This window comes from Myxine glutinosa, chromosome 6 (genome assembly GCF_964187855.1).
Source record: "Myxine glutinosa chromosome 6, kmMyxGlut1.1, whole genome shotgun sequence".
NCBI classification, from domain to species: Eukaryota; Metazoa; Chordata; class Myxini; order Myxiniformes; family Myxinidae; genus Myxine; species Myxine glutinosa.
Genome location: NC_136266.1, coordinates 100,536,234 through 100,559,813, shown reverse-complemented (window position 1 = coordinate 100,559,813; position 23,580 = coordinate 100,536,234). Strand labels below are relative to the sequence as shown.

General features: G+C 41.4%; 1 protein-coding gene across 1 annotated transcript in view; it reads left to right on the top strand.

The window, feature by feature from the left end:
- Positions 1-23,580, top strand: part of LOC137430115 (procollagen-lysine,2-oxoglutarate 5-dioxygenase 2) — a 56,218-nt gene that overhangs the window by 23,325 nt on the left and 9,313 nt on the right. Inside the window, exons 6-15 of the mRNA XM_068120681.2 lie at positions 4,744-4,807; positions 11,800-11,897; positions 12,159-12,263; positions 13,112-13,243; positions 15,206-15,327; positions 17,836-17,940; positions 18,233-18,358; positions 20,558-20,699; positions 20,833-20,946; positions 21,273-21,341. Of these exons, the coding sequence (XP_067976782.1) occupies positions 4,744-4,807; positions 11,800-11,897; positions 12,159-12,263; positions 13,112-13,243; positions 15,206-15,327; positions 17,836-17,940; positions 18,233-18,358; positions 20,558-20,699; positions 20,833-20,946; positions 21,273-21,341 (1,077 nt within the window). The remainder of the gene's footprint in view (positions 1-4,743; positions 4,808-11,799; positions 11,898-12,158; positions 12,264-13,111; positions 13,244-15,205; positions 15,328-17,835; positions 17,941-18,232; positions 18,359-20,557; positions 20,700-20,832; positions 20,947-21,272; positions 21,342-23,580) is intronic.

Here is a 23,580-nt window from a genome sequence, read left to right as displayed (position 1 = left end):
AAGGTCCTTGAATATCCAAAATAACCCAATGACCCAAAATACCCTGATGACCAAAAATATCCCAAAGACCCTTAAAGACCCTGAATACTCAAAATACCCCAAAGGACCCAAAAGACCCAGATGACCCAAAAGATCCAGAAGGCCTCCAAAGACACAGAGGAACCAAAATACCCTAAAGACAAAAGACCCTGAAGACTATTAAAGATCACGAGGACCATTAAGAGCCCAAAGACCCATAAGTTGCTTTAGACCCATGAGACCAGCTTGAACCCTTGCCTATTTCGAGCTTTAGAACACTTGGACCTTTTTAGATTACAAATAAATTACAAATAAATGTTATCACTGATATTACAAATAATTTTGTACAAAGGAAGTGTTTGTATTATGATCGGTGGAAATCATGACAACACAAACTCAACTCCAGTCAGGTCATTATCCTCGTAATGAGCCGATCCATGCTAGTATAGAGAAGTAATCATTCTACCCATCATAAGCAGAGTTATATAGACATTTCTCATCAAACTGTATCAGCTCTGATTTCCGATTCATGTGCAAAATATAACATTCAATTGCAATTAAGTTTTTCCTCAAACAGACTGTCTGTCGATAGGCAGACAAAGTGACCCAATTGCTTCACTCCGCTTTTTTCTCCAATCCAGAGTAATAACTTTGGTTATAAATATGAGTGTAAGTGGGTTTCATCCTCGGTTTAAGGTTGAATGTATGTGCTTGAGCCAACATGACAACAAGAGAGGTTTACAAAACATTGCAGTTTAATCTTGCCAGTGCTGAGTGCCATAAAAAGCAAAATTTCAATGATAAACATTATGATATAATGTGCCACCTCACCTCCTATCACTGCCGACACATAAGGTGATATCAGGTCGTCTTAGCCAAGATAATGCACATTTCTTCCCTTTTAGATTTTGATGAATTGTGTGTATTACAGAGCAACCTTTGATATTTTGCTTGGGGCCTTTTGTTCTGAATCAATCAAAATTCCACAGCACCATATAATCTGTTAAATCTTCTTCCTCCAGTGGAGCAGTTGTTTTGTACAGTTAATACCTGGACAGAGGTCCGTGCAAGGTAGACCCATCTGGAGGCGTGCACAACGATGTTAGGCGCAGCGAGGCTTTTTGCATCCACAATGCATCAAATCCAAACACATCAATCCAAGGAGTCTTGATGCTAGTGGGAGTTCAATCCACTGATACTCTGTTTGAAGATACCTGCTTGGAAGTTGGCTCTTCTCATAGGTTATTTTGAGGGAGTCACTGTTGAGTGGCATTACTGACTCAGCCTCGTATCTCCAAATCCTGGACAGAAAACCTTGCCTCGTCAACAGAGGTTGTACTGTTCTGGCATATAAACCGCAAAAAAAATATTCTAATGACTCCATCAATTAAGGAGAGATGCCGAACGTTTCCCCTAGTTCAGAAAATGCCTCGAGGAATGTTTTTCTCACCACTGCCAGCTTCATGACCTTCACTTTGTCCTTGCCAATGAAGGCACTTACAGAACCGCAGCCACTGAAACACGGTGGATTCCAATCAGCGCTTTGCATACATCCTCTCCTATGTTGTCTCTCACTGACTTCACATTGGTTGTGTGCTTTTCTGTCTGCCCTATGTGGAAATGCATGGATGACATGATCCTATCACATAGTGCAACAGCCAGGACAGACATGTCTGTGTCTGGGATTTTGACCACAATGTGATTGGAGTGCGCTGCAGCATATTTGCCATGAAGAAGGATCATTTTGTCGGACTCCTCATGATTACAGCCAAGTTCTGGAATCGGCTCAACATACACTGAATCACCAACTCCCTATTCGAATGACACTGGAAGTCATGTGACAAAAACAAAGACTTCACGTCTCCAAGGACACCACCTTCAGTCCCACGCCAACACTTGAATAAGAAGCGAATCAATTCATCCTTGTTAGGCCCATGAGAGAGAATTTTGTTCCATTTCTTGGGTACCCCCTACTGACGGCTGTACAACTTTGTCGTCTGAGTACCACGTACTGATGCTCGTCTCTATATCTCTCTCTCTCTCTCTCTCTCTCTCTATCTGCGTTTTTATGCTGTTAGATGGATAGCAGTCTGTGATGAAATGGACACTTGTCGAGCTAACATCATTGCCCAATCTCACAACTTGATGGATAATTTGATCTGCCAGCTCACCATTACATGTATTTTTGCTTTGAATTTTACTCCTTAACATTTAAATGTGTAATAAAAACAAAAAGAGAACAAGCTTAATCGGATAATGCATATTTTTCTGTTTATAATGATTATATTAGACCTTTTCCCCCATTGGGTGTGCAACAAAACAACACAATTTGGGCGTTGGGCTTATGTGTTGCATTTATGCATTATTGCCTCTTATTTCCCCTTCACCACACTTTTTGTCTGTTGATTGTTTAATTCTGATCTTCCATGAGCCTTGACACCTGAATTGGAATAACTCATTTATTGAGTATTTATTGAATAACTCATTTATGGAATAACTCACTCATAGAATTGGAATTTGTTTTTACATTGTGGTGGGTCACAAATTTGCATATTCCAAGACAGGATTTGAGTGAAGGAGATGCTCGATATTTACCTCGGCCACCTAAGGTGGATAGCGGTTATGTTTTCACCCTTGTTACTTGGCAAAAAAAATATTTTTGGACAAGTATGTTGATTATTCTGGTTTGTTTGTGTGTTTGTTTGTCTGTCCGCTCACTTACACTTGCCTACAGGTCGCAATTTTAAACCGATCTTCATGAAACTTCACCAAATGGTAGAGTTCGACAAATTCATATATATTTTTTAGGTCAAAAGGTCAACATATGCCAAAGGTCAACCACTTTTTCTCAAATTTCTAAAATCTCAATTTCCATCCGATTGACTTGAAATTTGAATACGATTTACATATCAGCTTACTGAATTCAACCACCAACTATTTTGAAGATGAACATAGGCCAAAAGTTCAACAACCTTTTCAAATTTCTAAAATCCTCAATTTTCATCCGATTGACTTGAAAATTGAATCGGATTAACATATCAGCTAACTGAATTCAACCACCAACTACTTTTGAAATCAACATTGGCCAAAAGGTCAACAACCTTTTCAAATTTCTAAAATCCTAAATTTTCATCCTATTGACTTGAAATTTGAATAGGATTTTCATATCAGCAAACTGAATTCAACCACAAACTATTTTTTTAGGCCAACATAGGCCAAATTTCTAAAATTGACAATTTTCATCCGATTAACTTAAAATTTGAAGGCGATTTGCATATCAGGTCATATAATTCAACCACCAATTATTTGTGAGGTCAAAAGGATGCTCTACTGAGTACCATTCTACTTTGTTCTCTTTTGCCATGTGACACTCTATGAGTGATTTTTCATTTGTCTGTTTGTTTGTTTGTCTGTCTGTCTGCGAACAAGATATCTCAAAAAGTTGTGGACCGATTCTGATGAAATTTTTCCGGAGAGGTAGTGTATGTAACAAGGACGAAATGATTACATTTTGGTGAAGATCCGGATTCGGATCCGGCTTGTAGAATTTTTAAAGTGATTCTTCACCATGGGGACATAGGCCCAAAAACAATACAAGGCAGGATATCTCAAAAAGTTAAGGACGGATTTGGACAAAACTTGGTGGAGAGGTTGTGTGTGTGACAAGGCCAAATCGATTCGATTTTGGTGAAGATCTGAATATAGATTCAGATACGAACATGATTTAATTTTAAAGTGATTCTTCACCATTGAGAGATAAGGCGAAAAGCGATATATAACATGATATTTTAAAAAGTTATGGAGGAGTTATGACTAAACTTGATGGATGAGTTGGGATAGGTGACAAGAATAAGCCGATTAGATTTTGGTTCAGGTCCAAATGCAGATCCGGCCTATCAGTGGGATACAAAACATAAACTGTTCACCAGGCGAAGGTATGCGCTCTACCGAGTGCCGTTCTAGTTTAATGTGAGTTTATCATCTAATGGGGGACAAATGACAGTTAGCTGAAAATGATTGCATCTGTAAGAGATGGTGAGATTTTGAGTTTTTGTGGCATTGAAGGAGTCGATGTTAGTGTTTCCCCTTTGCATCACGGTTTTGAGGGTGTCAGTGATGTATGCATCTATATAATAAAACCGAAAAGCATGATGTTTGTTTGTTTGTCATCAGCCACGTTGTGTACCATATAGCGCCACCTGGTGGTGGTAGCAAACTGTATTACTGTATAAGTCAGTTGTGGAGATGATTTGCAATTTTCCACAAGGCACGTGGCAGAGGGCAATTCCTTTATTGACCCCGCCGGAGATAGGGGGTATTGCTCTCCCATAGTGAGTGCGTGTTTGATACCAGTATTGATGGAAAAAAAAACAAAGTATCGCGCTGGGATTCCCTGCCCCTTTTACGGAAATCACATCAGGTCCATTAATCAGGTGTTATTGCAATACAACATATACTTTATTCTGCAAATAATTTGCATTCAAAATCCACCCAAACGGTAGGTAAACGACAAGTTTTCTATTGGATTGAAAACTGTTGAAGAAATTGGTGTTGTCAATATATGAATGCGCGATTAACTGAGATAAAAGGTGAATTGTATATCGGTGGAAGGTGGTTGGGTTGAGGGTGGAGGGTGGCGTGCAAGAAAAACAAATCCTAAGGTGGGTTAGAGTTTACCTAACTAATCTTGATGCTTACAGATTACCATTTCCCTGATCCCCCCAGAAAAATCTGAACATGACCCTAGACCATCGCTGTCGTCTTTTCCAAAACCTAAATGGAGCAACCGGTAAGTTTCTTTTGTGCATTCTCTGTCGCCAAACCATTATTGTTGATAAGTCCATTGACTGACATGTTCCAAGGAGAGGGAGCCTATGGTTCAAAATAACTCATCATTAGATTTTGAACACTCTGCCATTTAAAGAACACCCTTTGCTAAGCTTTCTACAGACAGCATTAGCAGCAGTTGATGTATTACCTTTTGTCCTATTTTGTTGTATCACACAAGTTGTTTTCATATTTCTCAGAAATGTTCTTTTTGTGGCGTTCCTGAAATTATTCTTCATTGATTCCTGACACGTTATTGTCGAAGGTGACCCCGTATAAGTACTTTATCACAATAATCAAGAACTCCATTTATCGGACTAGCAACGGTACCCGCCCTTTGGGCAGGGCTCCAATTGGGAAGCCCAAATGAAAAGGCAAAATATCAGAAATTGAAGGTTTAAATTTTTTTTTAAACGATTCATATAAACATCCGTTGAATCATATCACACGCAAATCATCAAAATCTAAACAGTATCTTTAGAATTTCAATAAAAGCCACATCACTGTTCATGTCGGTAAATATTATTCCATCGTGTTTCAAATCGAGATCGATACACTATGATCGTGATGATCGTGATCGTGAATCGTGATCGATAATCGTGTTCACAATCGCTATGTCGTATGTACTCCCGATACGTGTACCAAATTCCCGATACGTGTAACTGTACCAAATCAACAGTTAAAAGGATTTTGAGCCGATAGGTGTTACGGCCTTGGCAAGATCGATGGAGACAGCGTTTATTATACTTTTGATGAAGGACACTGTCTCAAGCCCCAGTCCCCATCACGGATGGGGCTCAGCAGTTTACCCGAGCCTGGCGGCGAAGGGCAAGGTACACGCTGGCCCGTCCAGTGTAGCGCGCGTGCGGCCCCGGACATCGAAGGGTATTAAACGTTCATTAAACATTAAACGTTCATTAAACATTAAACGTTCATTAAAGGATTACGAAACGAAAAACATTACGAAATTACGTTCACACCATCACGTCAAACACTACTGTGAACACATACATCGTCACAATGAGAACATCGTCACAATGAACGTTATGCGAACGTGAATGTTATGCGGGAGTCCACACCTGAGAATACTGTAGACCAAAGCTGAAATTGGAAAAACTAAATAGCCTATTTTACTCCTGGAGATCCCAGGATTACCCACCCAAAATATCGTTTCGATCGGTTCAGCAGTTTTTACGGTACCTTCGAACAGACAGACAGACAGACAGACGGACATTTGGTGAATTATAGTAAGATGCTGCTGAGCCAATTTACTTGATCGTTGACATTAAGATTCTGCAGCCTTTCAAAACTGTTTTCCAAGCTCTGCACTAACTGTGCTTGACCTTACTTAGTTATTATTATTTTTATATTAATTTCAGGCTCGTAGTGGAGCTTGTACCTGAATCACATGGAGGACAAAGACATTCTTTAACGTGATTTTTTTTTGTACTTCGCACATGCTAAGAAAATGACAACTGAAAAACATCACAATGTCGGCCATGGGATAATACACTAATTTATTCCGCACTCACAACTTGTCCCACCAGTTGTACCATGAGGGTTCATGTCGAGGTGTTTCGAGCATATTGGGCTCCTGGACTAACCACCCATACATGTGACTTCTTTCATCTCTGTTGAGCAGAGTTCGGTTGAGCCGTTTTTGCGGTACCTTCGAACAAACGGACAGACATTCAGTGAATTATAGTAAGATTATATGCTATATTTTTTGTAACTCGTTTTATTCTCTATCTAAATGAAATTATCAATGGATGTTGGCAAATTATGTTTTCTCTGAAGGAAAGCTTGCCATTTATAATTGAAGGAAATGTAAATGTGAGGGGTGCTGCCAGTCTGTGCTCTGACACACTAATTCATTCATGGTGTGCGAGGGAGGTTTTGTGAAGCCTTAGCTGGTGGGGTTTCCACTCATGATATTATTTTATTTATTTGTCTCTCAAATGCATTAATTGGATGTTTAAGGTTTATATGTTGCCCTGTTGGTTTGTAATTCTGTAAATACAGAATGACAACGGTCGCTCCTCTCTCTCCTCTATTTAGAAACTGAGCATTATCTCCAGCAAAGCATATTATGTTGACGTAACCTCGTATCTCTGCCGCTTCAGACAAGGTTCCTTTTAACCGATTCTCTCTCGCTCCCCTTCCATTAATTTGACACACTGTTGTCTCAAACCTCAGACATTTTTGGCTCAAACCTCAGACATTGTTGGCTCAAACCTCAGACATTGTTGGCTCAAACCTCAGAGGACTTTTATCCAATAGTACAGATTTTTTCTCTCTCAAGAAATTGTCACTTCCTCTGCATATGTTGTCTGCATTATATAAATCTTCCTCATACAGGATATTTATATCTCTTTATCCGTTCCCAACGACTCTTGCTTTTATTTTTGCTCCAACAAAAGGGTTAACGCCTGAAATGTCAGTGTCCACTTGCTTCCCACAGCAGTTAGCATACCTTCCTCTAGTCTAGTGACTCTGTCAATGAAGGAAAGATGCTGAACGTTTCCCTTAGCCCTCTCTAGGAATGTTTCTCTCTCCACTGCCAGCTTCGTGACCTTCACCCTGCCCTTGCCGTAGAAGGCACTTACTGAACTGCTGTTCTGTTGAGTTCTTTCTGTTGATTTCGTCCATCGTTCTACTTGTTCACTGACAGATCGACACTAGCTTTAACAAGCTAGACTAGTTATTCACTCTATATTTAGGGGGCAGTGGTAGGCTGGGGGCTTCCACCACATGATCCATGTGAAGAGGATATACAAAACCTTTTTGTGTACAAAATCTCAGCTCGTGGAAAAGTCGATGACAGAAGGTTAAAAAAAACAGAAATGGGACAACCGTTGTACCCAACAAAAAGTGAATAAATAAACAGGAAAGGAGGTAACGAAAGGCAATAACCTGCATGTAAGATGGTTCGTTTAGGTAGGGTCAATTGGGGTTGAAAAAATTGAAAATGAAAAAGTATGGATAGGGATCAACATGAAATTGTAGTGCACCACTTACTTTTGAATTATTGGGAGAGAAGAGAGCAATTGAACCTTCTCAGAAGACAGATACACAAATGGGAGAAAAAAAAGGAACAAAGAAGTGGAGGCGTGCAGTAAGCCTGGATTTTAACTCCAATCAGGAGGGAGTTACTGGAAGAACACGTCCATCCATAAGGAGATGGAGAGGTTCAGAGGGCTGAGAGAGCAGATAAAGCTTAACTTAACCGGAGGAGAGGTGGAAAAAATAGAGGCCACCTGCATGTCTATGAAGTGAGAGCTAACGGCATTGTGCTTTGGCCTTATCGAGGGAGATGCCAATAATGTTAAGACCTTTAGATTCCACAAAGTTCAAGAGAGACACATGTGATGTTGGGGCATCTGCCCAAGGGAGAGAGCCATACTCCATCAAGCTACAGCCTTGTAGATGGTTCTTCAATGATTGACCTGGAATGATAGAGAATGTGCAGCCTGTGGATGGCTTTGGCCAAGGTGCGATCATAGCTGATGGTGAGACCTAGAAACTCAAGGGACAGAACCTCTTCTAGTGGATGGCCATGGGAATAGACAGATATGTTCATTCTACAATCCCTCCAGAGTGATAAGATGAGACTGAGATTTGCCAACATTGAATGACATCTTCCATTTATCAGACAAACCTCTAATCAATTACAGATAGACATAAATGGATGCAGGTGTTGCCTGCCAAGCTGTCATGGGGAGTCAGTACTATACAATAAAATGTGGAGGCATTATTTATGATGATGAGGAACAAGACTGGATCCAAGGCTGCTTCCGGGCACTGCAGCATTCACTGGGAGAAGAGAAGAGAAGGGAAGAGAAGGTTCCATCGGTAACAACACAATGACATCAGAAAGTGTGGTATGAAGGCCGGCGGCCTTGTATGCTACAGCCATTGAGCTCGGCAAGCAGAGCAGGATGCTGGACTGTGTGACATGCTTGTTATGTCCCGGGACATTGTCAAACTTATGGCATATGACCATTTCTGAGAGGGAATCAGAGTTGAGTGACTCGTGGAACAGAATCTAAACTGATGGTCAGAGATCACACTGTTTGAAAAGAAGAAAAACTTGACATCAGTAGCAATGTTGCATTCCATGACTTTGCTTATTAATGGAAGTCAGCTTGTATCTCAGTAGGTGATACGATCCGTTTTTGCATCCTTCTCGTGGATGGAGGTGATACTTGCTGACCTCGGTTGAAGAGCAAGAGCAGACAGAGGAGAAGCAAGTACAGGATTTGAAGACATGGATATTGATGCCGTCTGGGCCTGTTACCAAAGATAATCTTCCTTTTCTGGTGAGAAGGATACAAAGTCTAGACGACAGTGGGTATACGTGAGTAAGATGGGGACAGAGCATTATAGGTTGGGTACGCAAGACTTGAAGGCAAATGCTGAATTGAGTAATTCTGCCGTACCTCCAGTAGATCTTCGCTGATGCTGTTCGAGGCGAGAGAGGTAAGGGAGGAGATGCATACAGCAGAGATTTCCTTGACAAGGTTCCGCCATGACGATGTGCCTCTTCCTTGCCTATTAATGGACACATTTTGTTGCGAGCGTTATAGAGTGACCTAATGTGTCCTGCAGTTTGACTGCACCTGCCCAGGTGGAATTAATATCACATGATGGAGAGATGGTAATCCAATCCTTTTGTAAAAGGGCAGATTCCAGTCCCTGCGAGTTGGTTTATTGAACAGTCATATTCTACAGCATTGATGTTACTCCTTAGAATAGCCAGAGAGATGTGGGCTTTAACAAGAACATGATCATCGGAGGAGCAAAGTTGGACAGAGAAATAACAGGAGAGGTTGTATGGACAGAGTTTGCTATTTCCATCCTTGGAAAAACAAAGTCTCGACCCTTGAAAAAAAAATAGCAATTTCCTTCCAGGAGGGAGGACGTACTAGTTGCATAAATCTGGGTTATGAAGTTTGCAGATTGAGTTGGACGCACAAAGTTGCAGAAGGCCATAGTTTGTGCTACCATGGCTGGTTGTTGCAGAGTTCATTCCCAGCCAGCTGGCAGGAATGCAGTTCCAATTACTGCATATGAGAAAGAACAGATGAGATGGGTCGTTGTGAATGATCCATGTGCGACCCAGTGAGAGGAATGTATCTGGTAAACACGATGGCCGCAGTTTTTTATTAACTAATTGGTTTCAATATTGGCGCAGCACATTTTAATAACTGGTTGTAAGGATGTAAGCAAATCAAAGGTGGTTTCAAAATCACAAACATAATTATGGAGGCCCAGAAACTGAACCAGGTTGCCCAGAAGCTGATATGACACTGGAAATACGTCATTGCTACTGGAGACAAAATCTGATGCCACAACCATGAGCCGGAACATACGTGCCATTTAGCAGAAGGGAAAGCTGTTACTCCAAACACACTGGTGTTGATATGAACTTTTGTAAATATATGTGGCTATGGCATACCGATCCTTTTGACTGTTCATCTCTAGAAATTCTCTGTGGAGATATTTTGGAAAGATGACAAGCCAACTCAAAGATCAACCTCTCTAGAATAATTTAATGTGCTTAAATGAACGGACATTGCCATGAACTATAACTTCTCGGCAGACCATATTGCCAAGCTGGCCTCCTAAATTTGCCTCAGACTGGGTATTGTTAACCTTGCTAATGATACGATGCAGACCAATAATTTTACATTTTTGGGCTTCACTTGCCAAGATGCTACGGCCTAGGTCATACTCTACTCTCTTATCATAGATCGGCAAGTTGGTGGCCTCTGTCTTCCTTCACGTCTTATCTGGTCTTTCAACCCCTTCTCTTTCTTTGCTTCATCCCTCTCCTGCCTTTCTCATTTTCATGAATTATTTCATTCACCCCTCCAATCTTCCAAAGTCCAGTTTTCATACTCACATTTACCCTCGTCAGAGGAGAGGATATTGCGTTTGGGTCCATTTGTTTGTCTGTCTGGCTGTTTGTTTGTCCGCACAGAATGTGAGTATGCTTTTCTCTGCAACTTTTGGTCCCATTGACACGAATTTTTCACCACAGGAGCGGCGAACATTGTAAATTTTTTATTCATAATTATGATGTATTAAGTCACGTGGTACAGGCACCATATTGGAAAAAACAAAAAGCTTTGCACCTCTATATCTCCAAAACCACTCTGAAAAAAATTGAAACATATCTCATCGTCAAGTACTCCCCATGGGGAACAATATATATTCATGATGATGTCATCAGTGCCATTATTATGACGTCATAATTAGACAAGTAGAATGCTTGATCCTATCGGTTTGAAATTTCTTGAACGTGATCTGCACAAACATTGTACAGAATGAAATTGATGACGTAATTGGTCACATGTTTTGGCAGTCATATTGGATTGAACATACATCGATGTTGTCAATAAACAACACAAACACCACAGCCAATAAACGCCACACAAAATGCACCACACAAACACGTCCTGGCGAGGGTCTGCAATCTCCGATTGCTCTTTCTTGTTGGTAACGGTACATATAATGGTTTACTCATGTTTTTCTCTCCAATTATTTAATGCCTCGCCCCACAACCATCTCATCTCATTTTCCATAATCATTGTGGTTTTCTCCTCTCACATCTAACCAATAAACACCCTCCCCACCTTGACTTCTACCTGTAAGCTCTGTTTGTTCATTTGTCCATTTCACATGTACACCTTTCACCCCCATTATACCACTATCAGTACTATAACCTCCATCCTCTATCAACTTGCTCTTGAATGATCCAGCGTGATCTAGATTGTAGAAGAACGTTTTCCTCATATATATTTCCTTAACTTCATTGTTCCGGATTATAATTGCATTATTTTGATTGCTCTTTATATTTTAAAATGTCCTTCAGCTAATTCACCCATCAACTCTGTTTTACTCTTCTCCAACCCCACTTCCCTAACTTCACTTTTATATGCTCAACCAAAGAGGAGGTTGTTTTAAAATTTGAGAACAACCGGGTCCGCATACGAAACATGGCATATGATACCTTACCTGTCCTCATTCATGGAAATGGTCCCACGAAGGTGTGTAACTATAAGAATCATTTTAAAAATTGCTCTTTGTTGCTTTGATGTAATCATGCTTGTTAATTTGGTAATGGTCTTGCTCTTCTTCTTCCATCTAAAGATTCTAATCTACATATGTTTAAACTTGAGCCGATGCTACCCTCATGGTTTGCATGTCAGATGTATGATGTGTGTACTTATTCATGGTGGATATGTTGAGATATAACTCAACATAATGTATTGTACACAAGTTTGCCACCTCCATTCTCTCCCCATAAGATTCACTTGAATTACCTGGGAAACTACATTCCTCGTGAATGGACGTATGAGATGGGCTGTGGTCGAAGCTGTGACCATGACACTCTTGATTTATCAAAAACAAAGGTAGAATGTGAGAATGCTGCAGAGATGGTATCATGTTTTGCCCTCACCCCTCCTGTCCTCTCCTACTTATGCCCTCCCCATGGAACCCCATGAAATCGCACATTCCGCAAGAAATCCTCACCTGCTTACCCTCCAAAAGTCCAGGCTGATTTCCCACCTGCATTAATTCGTCCCCTTATTCTCTCGATTGTGGAATAATCTGTGTACTTTGTCTCGTCGCCGTCATGTCTGTCTTTCCAACATGCTGCCCCTGACTACCTTTTGTGCTCACCCATGCACTTCCACAATCTCTTCCACACCCACTAATTCTTTCTCAATCCGTTGTTCCTTTTTTTGTTATTCCTCCTTTCTTCCTATATCCATCCACCAATATACTCCTTGATAATTTGTAAGCATGCTGCCCGTTGTTGTTTATCTCCTCCGTAAGTCTGGACTAGACCCATAGAAAAAATTGTCTGTCTTTGTAACCTTGCTCTAACTTTATCCAGCTCTTTCTATGTCGTCTCAAAATAATCTTCTTTGTTCAGTTTCTTTTCACCTCAATTTTTTTCCCTCATTTTCTCATTTGTCCTTTTCATTTCACTGTATTTTGACTGTCATTTTGACTCATTTGACATTTTGTCATTTGTCATGTCATGACATGACATTTTGACATGACATTTTGACATTTTTGACATTTTGACATTTTTGACATTTTGACATTTTTTGTCAAACATTTTGACATTGTCAAACATTTTGTCAAACATTTTGACATTTTTGACATTTTTGACATTTTGACATGACATTTTGTCATTTGACACTGTATTTTGACTGTCATGTCATACTGTCATTTCACCCCTGGTTGCCAGGATGATGCTTTACCCAAAGTGACGTTGGGCATTTTTATAGAGCAACCGACTCCTTTCCTAGAGGACTTCCTGGAAAGATTAACAACAATGAACTACCCTCAAGCCCATATCTCCATCTTCCTCCACAACAATGTAAGTGTGCCATCTGTCTTTTCCCTTTATTAGCTGCCTTAATTTTCTCTATCATTTTAATATTATTTCAATAATTGTGTCTTTGTGTCAAAACTGCAATTTGAATTTTTTATTTTATTTTATGCTTAAAGTTTAATCAGAGTCCTTAGATATCAAATCGGTCTATTATGAGCACGCACAGCTGTAAGGACGAAGGACGGGAACAGTGGTGAGTTTGAGGTGAAGGTGGGAGTGCATCAGGGGTCGGTACTAAGTCCACTACTATTTGTAGCTGTGATGGAGGTGCTGGCTCAGAACGTAAAGGAGGGTTTACCGTGGGAGTTGTTGTATGCAGATGATCTGGTGTTGATTGCGGAAAGTATGGATGGACTGAAGGAAAAGATGAACAAGTGGAAGGAATGTATGGAGACAAAAGGTCTGAAGGTGAATATCGGAAAGACGAAGGTGATGGCAAGTGGTAAAGCATGTGGTGAGGTGGAAAGAACTGGGAAGTGGCCATGTGCTGTGTGCAGGAAGGGTGTCGGAGTGAACTCCATTCAATGTACAATGTGCGCTGAGTGGGCTCATCAAAAATGTAGTGGTCTGAGAGGGTCATTAACCAGTGTGGCAGCTACATTCAAATGTAAGGTGTGCACAGAGGGAGCTGCAGATGGAGGAAATGTTGAGTTGGATCTTGGAGACGGCGTGAAGCTGGAAGGTGTGAAAACATTTTGCTACCTCGGAGACATGCTGAATGGAGAAGGTGGATCAGACTCGGCAACGGTTGCTAGAGTGAGATGTGCATGGAAGAAGTTTCGGGAACTGAGTGGCGTGCTGATGATGAGGAGAGTGTCGTTGAAGCTGAAGGGAAAGGTGTGTGCTGCATGTGTGAGAAGTGTTATGATTTATGGGAGCGAGACATGGGTAATGAACGTAGAGCAGCAACGAAGGTTGGAAAGGGTGGAAATGCGAATGGTTCGATGGATGTGCAGAGTATCGTTGAGAGAGAGGAAGACAAATGATGAATTGCGAAAGATGATGGGAATAGAGCCTGTGATTGATGCTGTGAAGAGGAACAGGTTGAGATGGTTTGGTCATGTGTTGAGGAAGGATGAAAGTGACTGGTTGAGAAGAGTGATGGAAATGAATGTAGAAGGAAGTAGAGGATGGGGAAGACCGAGAAAGACTTGGCTAAAGATGGTGGAAGAAGAAATGCGGGCAAGGGGGTTAACAAGGAGAGATGCAGAAAATATGGCAAAATGGAGAACATTGTCAGGGGGACCGCAAGGCTAACCCCCACTCTCGTAGGGAAAATGGCATTTAAAATGCATGTTGTTGTTGTTGTGTTATGGCTTCCTTTGATGCCTTATGCCTGAAATGATTGCTTATAGTTTGTCTTAAACTTTTGTCAGGAATTAACTGCTCACATATTTAATTTATTTATTTGAATGATTTATTTATTGGTTGATTGATTGCTGGGCTGACAGGGGGGCCTAGAGGTACGCACACTCACCTCTAAGCTAGCTGTCTAGCCTGGGTCTGAATCCAGACCCAGCTTTATAAACCCAGCACTATGTAGCTCTTCCACAAGCCTAGACCATGGATAAACATAAATAAATAAATAAATACACTGTGATCTCAGTGATTCACAGGCAGGGTGATTCATCAATGGGTGTGCTGTCCTTTGGATGGAAGTTAAATGAGTGTCCCATCTGCCGGCATTCGGGGCTGGACGTTAAAGATCCCACAGTATCCATCATGAAGAGTAGACGAGCTATCGCCAGCACCATGGCCAAATCCCTGCCCTAACCTACAGCGGGCATTGCATCAGTGGCACAGCCGCTCCCTCACCCAATGATGCTGCCCCTACAGCCTTATGCTGCGTAATAAATAATAATAAGATCGATTGCTTTGCTCCCCAAGGTAATTGAAATAGTGCACATCTTTTGAAGTTTGACGACACTTTTGCTTCTCACCCCACAGGAATTGCATCATGAGACCGAAGTGAGCGAGTTTGCAGAGAAACACACAGAGAAATTCAAGACCATTTTTATCATTGGACCCAATGAGGGGATCAGTGAGGCAAAGGCCAGACATTTAGCCTTGTAAGTAGCACGAGGCTAATTATGAAAGTTTTATGTTCACAGACATGTGAGGCCCCTAGCTTCACTAGAACCTGAAGTTGAGGGTGGATTGAGGTTTTGAACGTTAAATCTCGGGTTTAATATTAAATTGTGGATGTTTATGTAGTGAAGGGTCTGTCATATGTTCCAATACAGATCAACAGAGCAATTTAAACTACATGCAGCGGTATTTTCAATTTTGCTTCTGTAAGCGTAATGCTTAGTGAAAGTGTATTTAATTCCCCAGCTACTATTCTTCTTTTTTCTTTTTTTAGAAACGATAAAAATTATGTTTGTTTTTCCTTTTCTTCAGTAAGAGAGACATGAGTTGTGCTTCGTTTTTATGGGTAGTATTCTAGTATCAATATTATTATATAAATGAACAGGATTATAATTAATTAATTAATTAATCGAACCCAGGTCCTCTGGAAAACAGTACCAGTGCTCTGCCATCTGAGCTATCTGGGCGACCCTGACTGAGCATGCAATTGTCCCACATATGATTGCCACTCTCTTTCCGTCAATGCTTCCGGGGCACTCGCTGCCAACTATAGGAGCATCAATGGCCTGCTCGCGAGAGGGTCTTCCTCCAATGGGGGCAGGGGGGAGAAATCCATGTCCGTTATTACAAACACCACTAGGGGTGTAGAAACACAATTATATAAATGAACAGGATTATAATTAATTAATTGACATGTGGGAAAATTACATGCCCAGTGTGCCCAGACAGCAACCACACTCTAAGATGGCAAGCGGTATAACCTGGTGTCAAGGAGCCTCTAATGAGATGAAACATATTTACTACATGTCAAAATTCAGGAAAATTTCTTGTTACTATATTTTTATGTTTCCGAGAGTCGGCGATTATGCATAGCAACATTTAAACAGCGAGATATGTTGGCCTATTAGCCCGGATAAAAAGTTACTTTTTTAGCCCTTTCTGACTGAGAGCAAGTCACGTGCCTGAATGTTACCTGGCCACAAATAATTGCCAATATTTTCACACAAACATATTTTCTTTGGGCTTAACATTGTTCGTTCCCTTGCATATTCAGTAAAGCATTGAGACAGGAATGGTGCCATCTTGGAAAAGTACCTTGAAATGCAAGGTGCAATTAAATAATAGATTATGATTATGCGATGTACTAGGTGGATGAAGATGAAAAAAATGGAAAATGGTGGAAGAGTGTCATGGCATTAAGAAGGGAGTATTGCTGGAATGTCAAGATGGAGCGTGACATGAATCATGTGATGCGGACACTGCACACATTCATGAGCCGTGAAACTAGTAATGGGGATATCTCCACAGATACTTTGGGCCACCATCCAGAAGCAATACAGTATGCAATTACTACACGGATATCCACACATTCACGTTAACACCATTCCTAGGCAGCACCGTTTCAGCTTCAACAGCTATTTTAGAAAGACAAAAAATGGTTCCCAGGAAGCTTATGGCAATGCCCAATTGACCGTAAAAGCTCAGAGAGACGGCGAATGCAAGGATGTCAAAGTCACAAAAAACATTTACTTGGAAAAGAAAGAAGCCAAGGCAGAGATGAATTTGAAAATATAAAGAGAACGTTAGAAAACAAGTTTTTCCCACCTGTGGAACCAACTTCCACATTCTCTTCAATCTCATTCGTCCCTCCAAGTCTGCAAGACGGCTGTCACCACCATCTCGTATCGTCCCCAATCCAAAAGCATGATCTCCCTGTGTACCTTGTACCCCCGTTAACTCTCCCCAAGCCCACCTTTTTCCAAGTTTCCAGTTTTTCTTTCCTGCCAGTTTGCTTCTGTATCCATCTTTTTCCTCCCCTCCCCCTCATACCTTACTTTTCCAAGTCTCCCTCTATGTTCTTCAACCCTGCTGTTGGTGTTTTTTCACATGTTCTCACAATATGAATGTAGACGTTGTATACGTTGTCTCGTGTGTTTGTTTGTGTGTCCATGTGTGTGAAATATGTGTGTGGCAGCTCCCCTAGGAGCCTTACTTAGATCCTGTTAAAAAAAAAAAACGAAAAGATAAATATTTCACAGTCCCTGCACATTGTGAGCATAATACGTGCGTTAACAACAGGAAGGATTGTTTTTAAACTCGTTTTATGAAAGGAACAATGGATGGAGACCAGAGTGAGGAGATGGAGGGTGAGTTTTAACAAAAGAAGTGGAGAGTGGTGGAAAGGGGAGAAACAACAGAAGCGTGAAGAAAGGTATCGAGTTTGACCAATGCTTGGCAACTTAGAATTAGAACTCTGTAATTCGAACCGTGTTATTCTCAAGCAGAAAGAAAATCAAACTTGCACACTGTGTATTGTGGTTATAAAAACAAGCTCGAGTTATGTCAAGAATAGTGACCTGCATGTTAGAATGCAGGATTGCCTTACAATTTCACTAAAAAAAAAAAGGATTCTTATTTCCTTATGCACAATGAATCGTGAATTTTTGCAACTTGAGAGTTTTCTTGTGGCCTTTGCATGTGCTGTGCAGTCAGAGGTGCCAGGAGGACCCAACCTGTGACTACTACATGTGCTTGGATGCCAACGTAATACTTACAAACCCGGACACACTGCGCCTGCTCATAGAACAGAACCGGTTAGTGAGTGGTTTGATGCACAGTCTTAAAAAGATCCTTCGAACATGACGAGGCTAAATATTAACGTCTCAGGAATTACATACCCTTTTTGTGGTTGATTTTATACGAATTATATGGAGAATAAAAGCACTACTGTATTATAAATGCCCAAAATGGTACAACACTGTGAATGATTAATAGGTCAATCTCATTAAAGCATTTTTTAAAAATTAATTGTAATTTAAATACGATGAATGTATATAATAATTGGACTCGAGGTTTTAAATGAATGTCGGGGCTTTATCATTGCAGCAAGGTGGTGATCCCACTTGTGAGCCGAGCTGGAAAACTGTGGTCCAACTTCTGGGGTGCTTTGAGTCCGCAGGGCTACTATGCACGATCTGAGGACTATGTGGATCTTGTAACAAGAAAAAGGGTGTACGTCATTAAAAAAACAAAAATTGTTGTGCATATCCTATTGAAGCTCGATCGGGTTTCAGAGTGGACCGAGCATAAATCTGAACACTTCCCAATTATTCCCTAATCTGGTACCTTAGGGAATTGATATGATGCAGTCTGTTGACCGAGTGCTATATTGACGTTTTTATGTCATTTGCTGTGAAGTGTTTCAATCTTTAAACAAAAATACATACATACATATGTATGTATGTCTGTGTGTGTGTCTATATATATATATACACACATACATACATACATATATATATTGTTGCGGATTCGGGGTCCGGCACTCCAGTTACCAAGGGGGGGTTAATCCCCTTGTCCATTAAGCTGGCCGTTCCCCCAACCCTGGAAGTTATAACGCTCCTTCCGGTCGGGAGCAGCCAGGGTGATTGGTCAATGAAGTCCCAAATACCTGAGTGCTACCCCTGGCCGTGAAGCAGGGAGATAACTCCTGCTCGGACCGCGGACAAGATGGAATTTGCCGAGCGGTTAGCAATCCGAAGCCCGAGCCGTTAGCGGTTGACTAACCCGATCCTGAGCGATTGCCGAAATCGTGCCACGTATATTCAATTGTGAAAAGACTAAGACGATCGGACAGAAGAAACCAAAGTAAGGAAGAACACAGGAATTTATTAACACCGATAATTAAAGAGGAAACGAAAGGAAGAATGTACAAGGGAAGAGGAAGAAGCAGAACACAGTGCAGTCTTAAACAGTCTTAACTATCACGCCCCAGGACAACACAAACAGACTTACACGGAAGGAGTAATGGTGGCAGGGAGGGAAGGTCCAAGCAGAAGCACGGCGTGGGCTCTGGCTCCGATCCACGCTCCACCCTGGTCCACGCTCCGGTTCCGATCCACGCTCCAGCTCCGCGGTGAAACCCGGCAGGTAGCGCTGCTCGTATATTGTTGCACGCGAGCGGACCTTACTTATCGGGGTTCATATATCGGGGAGGGTATTTGGCTTTCTCTTTCTCTCTCTCAACATGCACGAAGTGCCGAAGTTCAATAGAGGTCACCGGCGCAGTCCGATGCAATTGATGGCTCCTCGGCGCCATTCTCTCCGTAACGTGACAATCAACCCTCCCCTGCGCAGTCCATAATCATCAGCATCCCCCAGCGCAGTTCTAGGTAATCGAGCTCTCTTTTGGCGCAGTTCGTATCAAGCAATGGCTCCCTGCGCAGTCCGTAATCAATGATGCGATCTGCTCAGTCCGTCATCAATGGTGGCTCCCTACGCAGTCCGTAATAGGGCTTCGCGCTCGCGCTTATATCTCGCGCGTTGAAATCAAGCCGCCTTCATAGAGCTACGCCCACTAGCGAGCTTATCTCAGCCCTGGTTGGTTGGCGAGGGCTCGCTGGCTCCACCTTTGATGATGAGTCGATGGTGGGGACCACACCTCCTCCCCGTGCTCCGCCCTTCTTCGCCAGCCTGACCACGTGCGCAATGGCGTTTGATGCAGCGAACGCTGCTAGCAAGCAAGTGCTAAGGCGCGTAATAGCAAGAGAGAGACAACCCCCGCATGTAGGGGCGCATGATGGAGTAGCTTGGAGAGAGAGAGACAAACCCCGCCTGTAGGTGCGCATGATGGAGTAGCTTGGAGAGAGAGAAAGATCAACACACACACACACACACACTCACAGTCTACACACACACACACATACACTCACAGTCTACACACATACACACACACACACACACACACACTCACAGTCTACACACACACACACACTCACAGTCTACACACACACACACACACACACACACAGTATATATATATATACACACACACACACAGTATACACACACACACACACACACACACACACACACACACACAGTATATATGTACACACACACACACACACACACACACACACAGTATACACACACATTTTATTCCTGAACTGTTTGTTAATGGTTGCTCATTTGTTATTGGCAGTGGAATACATGGGAATTTGTATATTGGTTAAATATTTCAGGTGTGCTGCCATGATTCCTGGTCAAGCAGATGTGTGATTTTTCTTTTTTTAAGTATAAACGGTAACACTTGATTTGTTTCTCTTGTCATTCCCAGTTTCATATCCTGGCTAGAAATTTAAGTAAGGTGGTAATCCTCTATTTACAGTTACGTATTCACTAACCTACCTGTTCTGCGCTGTGTACTTGCAGTGGAGTGTGGAATGTTCCATACATATCCAATGTGTACCTCATCCATGGGGAGACTTTAAGAACAGAACTCCATGGACTGAATCTGTATACCTCAGATCATCAGGACCCAGACATGAGCTTCTGCAAAAATCTCCGAGAAAAGGTACCACTGGATGTTTGCCTGGCTGAGGTCAAACTTTAATGTTTTAAAATTTCTAGTTGTTTTTATTATTCTGTAGTATATTTTCTGTTTTCACTTATTCTGATTTCTACCTCCTCCCCACACCCTTTCACAGGGTGTTTTCATGCACATGACAAACCGTCATGATTTTGGTCGGCTCATTTCAACATCGAACTACACGACGATCCACCTGCATAATGACCTGTGGCAGATATTCGAGAACCCAGAGGTGTGAACCACCAGTTGTATTTTTCACAATGCACCGTTTATTGTCCTTGTTATTTTCATTATTTATGTAGTAATAGTTAATTGTAGTTCAAGTAACTTTCTCAACACTGAGTATTCCGCAGTTTATATTATGACAATAAGAAGTCAATTGCTAAATCTAATCATTTGATATAATAAAACAATTGTTAGGAAGTAGCAAAGGTTTCCAGGTTGACCAACGGGCCCACGTACCATATGGTACGTTAGTGTTGGGACCATACGTGGCTATACAACATTTCTGGCTGTAGGTGGTACATGAAAACATTAACCTTTCCACTTCTTTTACAGGACTGGGAAGCTAAGTACATACATAAAAACTACCCTACGATATTCGAGGAACCCAGCATCGTTACATCAGTAAGTAGTCACACCTGCTCATATCAACAGCATTGCACACAAAGTAACCTGGCAAGCTAAAATGGCCACATGTAACATTATTACCAAGAGACAACCCATTTTATCTGAAATCACATTGTATTTGAAGGACTAAGCTGGGAGTAGACTCAATCGTGTCTAATTACCTCCGCCACCGAAGGTGGATGGAGGTTATGTTTTCACCCCTGTCTGTCTGTCTGTGAACAAGATATCTCAAGACGCTGTGGACGGATTCAAACAAAATTTGGCAGAGAGGTAGCGTATGTGACAAGGATGAAATGATTACATTTTGGTGAAGATCCGGATTCGCATCTGGATCTGAGAATTTTTTAAGTGATTCTTCACCATTGAGTGATAGGGCCAAAAATGATATGTAGCATGATATCACAAAAAGTTGTGGACGAATTATGACAAAAGTTGGTCGATGAATGGGATAAGTGACAAAAACAAGCCGATTAGCTTTTGGTTCAGGTATGAATCCAAGTCTGGCCTGCCAGTGGATAGAAAGCGTAAACTGTTCAGCCTGGCGGAGGTATGCTCTCTACCAAGTGCCCTTCTAGTTATCTGTGTCATCTAAGATTTATGGGTCTGCATGTGACTTTGGAGCCCATTCCTTGACCCACAGGGTTGATCACAGTCCAGACATTTCTGTGGCTTTTGGGAAGGATATGCTTTGGTCTCGCTGCCACTGTTTCTGCCAATCTATTATAGATTCTCGATGCTCAAAGCCTCAAAGTTGAATATCCTCCAACGACATTCCAGCCAGCCCAGAGTCACTTCTTCCCAGTCATTCACGTCAATGCTGCAAACGTTTAACTTCTTATTACATGTCCTTAAATGGCTACCACAAATTGCACACTCCGAACATGGTGAGGTAGTGATGCAAACTACCGATGCAGGCCTCAGTTGTGAGACTGCCTGCTTCTCACCTTGGCGGATTTGTCATCGCACTTTTTTGTATTTTATCAAAATGGCGTTGGCATAATCCAGAATATCATTGTTTGTCAATATCACCCCTAAGACGAGGCAAGGGTGACACATGGAAGCGCTCAAGTACAGTAATATTGTAACTGTAAAACATTCAGGCCTCAGAACAATAAAGCTGTTTTGACACTACAACTACTGTGTTTAGCTTGAATCTTGAGCAGATGTAAAGGCCATATGCCTTTCCTTACTCAGACATGTAAGCGACTGTATGCTGAGCTAGCTTCTCATCGATGAAGGAATCATTTGACAACACACTACCAATCTATGTGAATTTTGGGGCTACCTTCAAGACGGTACAATATAATCTTTCTCTGGAGCAGGTTGATGCATGATTACCATCTACTGTTCTCTGAGGCAGAAGATAAGCGATCCATCATTACCTCAAAGTCACCTTCTGTTTGTGCCACTAGGGAACAGTAATTGGCAAATAACACGTCCTGGATCAGGGCTTCTGTTGGTTTAGGTTGAAGCAAATAGCTCAACAAAGATGATGATCTGTCCTGAACAAAACTTGTTTATACTCCACTATCCTTCATGCCTTTGGATAACATGCCGGCAAAGAGGATTCTTAACGTGGATGAAGCATAACGCTTCACGGTGTAAACTTATTCTGAATTCCTCATTAGGTTGGCATATGATGTTGAGTATCTTCTCCAGGCATCCAAACTTCAAAAGTAGCCTCAAAAGTCCAGACCTGACCTGTTGACTGTATCGGAGGCTTTAATTACAGCCGCCATGGAGTAATGCATTCACTCGTGTCCGTGTGTGTGTGTGTTCGTGTGTTGTGAACAAGATATCTGGAAAAGTTCTGAATGGATTTGGATGAAAGTTGGTGGGATGATTGCCCTTGGGATAAGGAAGAATTGATTAGTTTTTGGTGAAGCTCAGGATATTATTCCCGATCCAGGAATTTTTTGAAGGATTTTTTTACCATTGGAAGATAGGACTCATTTTTTTTTAAACATTATCTTCTATATATTCTATATTTAACATTGTGATATGAAAATAGTTTTCATATTTGTTGTAAATGTAGTTTAAACTCATGGTTATGCGTTAGAGCGGTGTATTTTTTTTTAGCAGCGTCGTCTTCAATGTTCTTTTTTTTTTCTAATAAAGACATATTCTGTCATTTTAAAACCACCAAAGTGTGTATTAGGTTTCTCCGTTTCATAAAATGTATCGTTTGATACGTATAATGCTTTAAAACTGTTTTTTGTTTGTTTGTTTTTGTTTT